The sequence below is a fragment of the Miniopterus natalensis genome, chromosome 5 (genome assembly GCF_054644295.1).
Source record: "Miniopterus natalensis isolate mMinNat1 chromosome 5, mMinNat1.hap1, whole genome shotgun sequence".
NCBI lineage: Eukaryota > Metazoa > Chordata > Mammalia > Chiroptera > Miniopteridae > Miniopterus > Miniopterus natalensis.
This window is the reverse complement of record NC_142085.1, coordinates 42774878-42782427: the sequence shown is the minus strand read 5'-3', so window position 1 is coordinate 42782427 and position 7550 is coordinate 42774878. Positions and strand designations below refer to the sequence as shown.

At 39.5% G+C, this 7550-nt stretch overlaps 1 protein-coding gene across 1 annotated transcript; it reads left to right on the top strand.

Annotated features, from left to right (window-relative positions):
* The first annotated feature begins 1915 nt into the window (after window positions 1-1915).
* Window positions 1916-4124, top strand: CGA (glycoprotein hormones, alpha polypeptide). The gene is made up of 3 exons (XM_016207291.2): window positions 1916-2015; window positions 3274-3458; window positions 3874-4124. The coding sequence occupies exons 1-3, from the start codon at window positions 1916-1918 to the stop codon at window positions 3949-3951; spliced, it is 363 nt and encodes a 120-aa protein (XP_016062777.1). The 3' UTR covers window positions 3952-4124.
* The last annotated feature ends 3426 nt before the right edge of the window (window positions 4125-7550 follow it).

The following is a 7550-nucleotide window of genomic DNA, read 5'->3' as shown; positions in this document are numbered from 1 at the left end:
TAGGTTGAGCATATTTTGCAGAATAGCATAAATATCAGCTGAACATTATTTTTTCCTGCCCTGGTTTATAATGTTTTTCTTCCAAATTCTAAAACAAAAAGACATAAAGGTATAGATTAGCATGATAAAAACATTTATTAAACTGTTTTAAAAAACCCTAGAATTTGAGGGTTAATCCCTTTCTGCTTGGTTAATCTTATTTTTTAAAAAGTGAAGACAAAGCTGTTTCTGTTATTGAAAGCTTTAGCAATTGGGGACTAGGGTTCTGTTTCAAAATCTTCTCTTTATCATAAAGCAAATTCTAAAATGTGGATTAACTTTATGCTCTTACATTCAGTAATCTTGTTATAAATGTTTTTCTCTGAATTAATTCTGATGTATGTTCACTACATAATGCTGAATTTTCATAATATATGAGCTGCAATACCAAAGCCCAAAGTGATGCTAGTTTAAAAAGGAGATCACTGTTAATTCTGAAACTTTCCTTATGGCTTTGTATATCACCTCAGCAGAAGTTCTCAAACTTTTTTGTCTCAAAACCTCTTTATGCTCTTAATTATTGAAGGGCCCAAATAACTTTTAAAAAATCAAGTTATATTCATCCATATTTACTGATTTAGAAATTATGTCAGAAAAAGTTTCAAAATATTTATTCTTTTAAAAACAAGAACATTTTAAACCCATCACATGTTAACACAAATACCATATATTTATAAAAATGATAATTCCCAAAACAAACAAAAAACATCAGTGAGAAGAGTGATATTGTTTTACTTTTGTGCAAAATTTTAAAAAGACTGGCCTCATAGGACATAGTTACGTTCTCCCGTGTTTCTTTATTTAGCCTGTTGTAATATCACGTGTCATGTAGTGTCAAGAAAATTTCTTTGAACACTTATGAGAGGATGAGAGTGAAAAAGGCAAATAGCATCTTAGAATTACTATGAAAATCATTTTAACCTCTCAGACCCACTGAAAGTGTGTAGGGGCCGCAAATCACACTTCAAGAACCACTGACTTGGAATATTTATTCAGTGTTAATTATGGATGAAGATAAAACCGAAAATTACTTGTGTATAATCATATACATCAGGTAGGAATAATGACCTATACTTATGTACCCTATTTTTCTGTATTATAAACTGTTAGTTCTGTTTGACAAATCGTTCTTATGAGATACATGGATTGATATGAACATCTAACCAAACCGTGGTCTTATTATGTCAAGAATTGAACGTATTTTTCTACATGAAAAATAACCACAAGTTTTGACTCAATGCAATTTTAAATCTCATTCTGAACTGTCTTTTTGGTTTTTTAACTTTTTAAAAAATAAGTATAGATTTAGAGGAAGTTGAAAAAAAATGTACAGGGAAGTCCCAGGTACCCTTTGGCAGGTTCCCTGCGTAACTATATAGCACGGTGAGAAACCCAGGAGACTGACACTGGTACAATCCACGGAGCTTAGGCAGGTTTCACTAGCGCCGTGTGCGTGTGCATGTGTGCGTGGATGTGCATGTGCGCGTGTACTTCCATGCAATGTAATCTGTGTGTAGACTAATGTGACAACTACCACATCAAGATGAAGGACTCCCTCCCCGACACTAATTACAAATAAGGACAGTGAGTCGCCTTAAGAAGATGATCTATTTAAAAAGGAACATTTATCGTTGTTATCATTAAGCCCAGTCCTACTGGTTGATGTGAGAAATGAGAAGACTCACTTCCTTACCTCTTCCGTAAAGACAAATTGTTGTTTTATACAGGGCTTTAGAGTGTGATGGGGAGCCGTAAGCAGAGGGCTCAAGACACTGACGACTCTTCGTAGCAGTCACGTCAGATGTGCTGGTGGTTGTTATGGCCGGCAGGCCGGTCTTAGAGCAACGTCTCCCCCGTTCTGCTTTGCAGGGGAGCCATGGATTACTACAGAAAACACGCAGCTGTGGTCCTGGCCGCCCTGTCTGTGCTCCTGCACCTTCTCCATTCCTTTCCCGATGGCGAGTTCACAATGCAGGGTACGTGACCCAACCTGGGTTTGCAGTAACAAGGAAAACACGTCTTTCTAGATGGACATCAATAACGTCATTAATTATATACCCACATCCCTTTCAAATGTGGTAAATCCTGGCTGCTGGATACGCTTGTAGATTCTGAACATAAATTAAGTTCCAAAAATGTACAATAAAAATGATATCTTACATATCTGTTTAAAAGCAGCCTGTATATTTTCATCTGAAATAGATTCCTGATTATTCTTTATCTGCGTTTTACAAACAGAAAACGTTCCTTATTCAGTTTAGCTCAGTTATTTTAAATTTACATTTCTCCCAGGAGACTTGAGAGGATTTTAACATTGTCTTTGTAGATGAAGTGTCACATCTGTTAACGAGTGAGAAAAACAAAATCATTCTTTTGTGCAGTATTGTTTTTTGCTGTATTGTTTTAAAAGTGTCATAGAGTAGCTGAGGTAATTCCATCTGCTATGACATTGTGAGCTACTATTGGTTCTGGTTTTTCTCTAGACAAGTGCTGATATTTTAATCCCAGATCCCAAATGCAGATGCCCCCTCTAATATCAGCCTCTCTGCTCTCACCAAGCTTTCTGAAGTCTGCCATACTTTTCTCTGTCAATATTTGCAGTTTCTATGGGAAAGAACAATAGCAGATTTTAAAGGGGAAAAGAGTTTGCCTTTAGGCAAAATTCTTTCAAAAGAGCATGATGGTTTCATCTGTCAAATGGCGTTTTCCTATAGGCGTGCTATTAGTATTGGGACACAGAAGTCTTGCTTGGAGAGAGAGAGAGACTATTACTATTGAGATTTTTCAGGCATTTCTGTAGAAATTGTTTTCCCATGAAAATAACTCTAATTAATATAAGTAGATATTATATATTAAGATTAACATATACAGTAGTCAAAAGGTATTTATTTAGCCCTAGCCGGCTTTGCTCAGTGAGTAGAGAGTCAATTGAGGACTGAAAGGTCCCAGGTTTGATTCCGGCCAAGGGCAGGAACCTTGGTTGCAGGCTTCACCCCCAGCCCTGGTCAGGGCACTTGTGGGAAGCAACCAATGAATGACACATCGATGTTTTTTTCTCTCTCTCTCCCCCTCCATTCTCTCTGAAAAGCAATGGAAAAAAAATATTCTCCTGTGAGGATTAAAAAAAATAAAATATTTATATTATTTACTATGGAAAAAAAACTATCTACCATGCCATAATAAGGAAAAACTTAGTTTCTTTTATTCTTTGTTTTTTGTATGTGTGTGTGATAGTTTGCCCAGAGTGCAAGCTAAAGGAGAACAAATACTTCTCCAAGCTGGGCGCCCCAATTTACCAATGCATGGGCTGCTGCTTCTCCAGAGCATATCCCACTCCAGCAAGGTCCAAGAAAACGATGTTGGTCCCAAAGAACATCACCTCGGAAGCTACGTGCTGTGTGGCCAAAGCATTTACCAAGGTGAGAATCTAACGGGCCCCAGAAACTTTCTAACCATCCAACCAAAGAAATGCCCCAGAGTACATCCACGGGGGTTAATGTCAGAGGCGTCTGATGACATGTCCTTGTTGGGCATTAATACAGGGAGGAACTGCATTTGTCCCTTATAATAAAAAGAGCCAGCAACCTCGTGGGTACACGTTGGTTTTATTTAGAGTAAAGAGAATAGGGGCAGAGGTGGTAGGGGGCAAGCTGGGAGAGAGGATAGCATGTCACACAATGCACCCCTCACCTTTTAGAGTCCAGATACCAGAAAGGGAGAAAATGCAAATCTAGCCAGCATCTATTTAGCTCAGCTGGCTACAGATAATTTTATTTAACATTTTAAATTTTGTCTATCTATCTAACTACCTACCTTCTTTTCCTTCCACTTTAGGCCACAGTAATGGGAAATGTCAAAGTGGAGAACCACACAGAGTGCCACTGCAGTACTTGCTATTATCACAAATCTTAAATATTTTGCAAAGTGCTGTGTTGATGATGACTGCTGATTTCCTGGAATGGAAAATTAATTTGTTCAGTGTTTCTGGCCTTTCGAGATAAAACCTCCTTTACCTTACCACACCCTTTTTGGCATGCTTCAAGGGTATACTGTAGCTTTATTGCTTTTCTCTACTCTACAGGATAATCAGCAGTTGGTTCTTTTAATTTGGAATGAAATACAGCGTTTAGCATGACTGTAAAAAGCTGGTTCTGCTGGAAATAAAGTCTTTTAAATCATCGTTCTATCACTGAATTCTACTTTTTTCTTCAAAGTTTAAAGTCAGTTCATTTTCATAGAATTAGTTGGAGGGAGTGAGCCCATAGGTGAGCTGGAGCTGCATTCACTGAATGACCTGGCCCTAGAGAACCATGTCCCCACTAAGCCTTCTAGAGCAAGTTGTGAATCATTCAGCCAGTGGACTAGTTATAGACATTCCACTGGGATGAGGGAAGACAATATAACTTGTATTTTTATCCATTTTTATATCATCTATTTCAATGGTTGATGAGCTTTATAAAAGTACAGATACATTAATATGGTGATGCATATACAAAATTTACAAATAGATAATTATGCATATTTGGGGATGTACCAACTTTTTACTGGTAGAGGTTCTCAATTAAAAAAAAAGAGAGAGAAAGAACACTGCCCTAGGGTTTGGGAAAGACAAAATCCTTCCCAGCCTAAAGTTTCTATCCATTTGGCTTATGTCTAGCAACAAAAGAAAAAAAAAATGCATCTTATTAGTCCCTGGCAGCCAGGTTGTAACTGAATAGGGTGGCTCAGGAAAGGATATTACTGTCCTCAACTAAAAGTAGGCATTGCTCCGAAATTCCCAAGGCCTCAGCTCTTACATTCCATGTTCAGGTCTGAGTGGGAATGAATACATGGTAAGCAAAGTACCCACCGACTGTTCACTGATGGAGTACCAAGCACTTTCACTTAGTTCTATGCAAATGCTTAAGAGGTGCCATGCTTCAAAATCACATTTATTGAGCATTTATACTTAAAAAACAGAGATCGTCCTTACTTTGAGGACCATGGTTTTTGCTCATTAATTTATATTGGCTATGGTAGTGATCAAAGCCACCCAAAAGTTCTAGTTCTAAAGGAGCCTGAAATTGGGGGGGAGGGGGGCAGCGAATCACACTAGTCACAGATAAGGTTTTCATAAAAATTTTTCAGTCATCACCAATTTGTCAAGATTTCATTTCTGAGTGAAAAATCCCTTTTTATAAGGTTGGTAAACACACCAGTTGTCAAGGTGAAAAATTAAAACGAGTGCATGTACTTTTTAAGAAACACTGAAATCCACATGAACATATTACTTCACTTGTTAATTCATTTATTTATTATACATTTATTTAATGTCTAGTAAGTGCTGTCAGATTGTTAGATCATGGGGATTCAGAGATATCAGGGTTCTCTGGAAGATAAGATTGAGAAAATATAACAGCTTAATTTGAAAGAATAACTGTGCTGATCATTGGCTCATTCAAATATTTAACAAATATTCATTGAGAATCTACTATGTGTAAGGTCTTGAGAACTTGTTTGGGTGAGTCAGCAGGAGAGGAGATCTACTGACACACCTTTGACTGGAGTGCCCTTGTCCATCTGGGATCATCCCATTTGACAGAAGGAATGGAAGGAGTAATGAGAGAGGAAAAGGACCTCCTCATGATCATTCAGAGCAGCAAAATCAACCCTGGTGAGCACTAGGGTGAAATGTCTTGGCTTTATTTACCTCCCATCTGACCATGTGCCAGGCATGGTGCTGGTCCTCGGAAGGCCAAAGTGGCTAAGACACAGACACTGCCTTGAAGCAATCACAGCCCAGTGAGGAAGAGAGACATGAACAAGGAGTTACAATCTAGTGAGATATCTGCTATGGGAATGATGAGGACTTTTGTGGCATAAAGGAAGGGATGGTTAACTCCATCTGGTGGTGTCCTTCACAGAGAGTTCATAGGGCAAGTGATACTTAAGCTGGGTCTAGAAGATAAGTAGATAGATGGAGGAGGGCTCATTCTAGTTCAAGGAAACAACATAGGTAAATGTCCTCAGATGAGAACCAGTATGACAGTCACAGAATTGTAAGAAGTCAGTGTGACTAGACTTCAGGTAGCTGGTTGGAAGTTTGGAGCTGCAGAAACAAATAAACACCTGCCAAGAAGTTCCTTGTATAACATGCAAAAGAAAAATGTGCATTTTATCTAGGACCCTACCTTCTCAAACTAGAGGACCTGGGAGTTTCTGAAAGCCACATGATAAACATGTATCTTCTTGCTGGATCAATTTTCTTGAGGATTTGGGGAAATGTTATTTTCATTTCAAAACAAAAACTGATCTATTATAAAATAGAATGCAAAATTGCAAAAATGGGATTAAAAATTGTGACTTCAAGATAAATTTTATGTTGTAAGTGAGGCCTTCAGGATCCTGCTCTTCTGACCCTCCGAGACCTCCTGGAAACTTGTCCACACTTCTTACATTAGGAGTACTTAAGTGGAGGAGTGTGAGAAGTTCTATTAAAGGAATAATATGCTCAGCCTTGCACTTTAGAAAAATCATTGTTGCAGCAAGTAGAGGGTGATTTGAGAAGGTAGGAGACTGGACATAAGATCACGAATCGGGACCTTTGCAATTACCTTGGCAAGAGATGGTGATGGACTACTGGCAGTGAGGGTGAGGGTAAGAGGAAGGGATGGACTTGGGCGGAATTAGGAGGAAATAAAGAGATGATTGTGCGTGTGGCTTCTGGTTTTGGGGTGGCTGGTGGATGACTGTGCCAATAGCTGGGAAATGGAAAAGTTTGGCATGGCAGCAGAGGGGAGATGACAAATACAGTTGGGGACCTACAGAGCTGAGGCTCTAAGGAGCAGGCGAGCCTGGCCGACGGGCAGCGTGTTCAGTGATACAGAGCTCAGGAAAGGACCCCAGCCTGGGGATACCGGCTTGGGGAGCAGCGGTGGTCAGTGGTATCAAAACCACAGGAGAGCTAGGATTGCTCGGGAGCCTGTGAGGGCATGAGGGAGAGAAGATGCTGGACCACCCAGGATAGATTCTGGACCAGTCTGGCTGAGAAAAAAGGTGCTATGTCTTTTGGGACAGTCAATTAGAAACTCCGATAGGAGCTTTATCTAGAGAAAAGATTATAATCTCAGATATATAAGCAGTGAAGAGGAAGAGAGGCAGGCATGGAGGCTGGAAATGGCACTTCAGGCCTCTCTGTGAAAAATGCCTAAAAGAAGTAACGGAGGTAGAGTAAGCACAAGCTTGAAGGGTGCTTCTTCAAAAAATGTTCTGTCATTCACCTCACCCAGAAAGCTGCCTGAAATTCCCCCATTTGAGATTCCTTCCTTAGGTCGAAAACACAGTATTTCAGGCACCTTCCTTTTAAGTAGCAACACATCTGACTGAGGCAACACGCTTGGCCATTAACACCACAAGGTAAGTTAACAGACCACCAGGTCTGTCTGCACGGGGGGTCCTGGATTCTGGTTACCAGAGAGAGAGAGGGTGTCTGGCAGAATGATAAAAGGCTAGCACAGAAGCAAGACTTCTGC

Excerpts from the sequence above, each read along its gene's own strand:
- CGA (XM_016207291.2), top strand. The coding sequence starts at position 1,916 with ATGGATTACTACAGAAAACACGCAGCTGTGGTCCTGGCCGCCCTGTCT. Across the intron at positions 2,016-3,273 it reads TGGCGAGTTCACAATGCAGG|TTTGCCCAGAGTGCAAGCTA; the intron begins GTACGTGACCCA and ends TGTGTGTGATAG. Across the intron at positions 3,459-3,873 it reads TGGCCAAAGCATTTACCAAG|GCCACAGTAATGGGAAATGT; the intron begins GTGAGAATCTAA and ends CTTCCACTTTAG.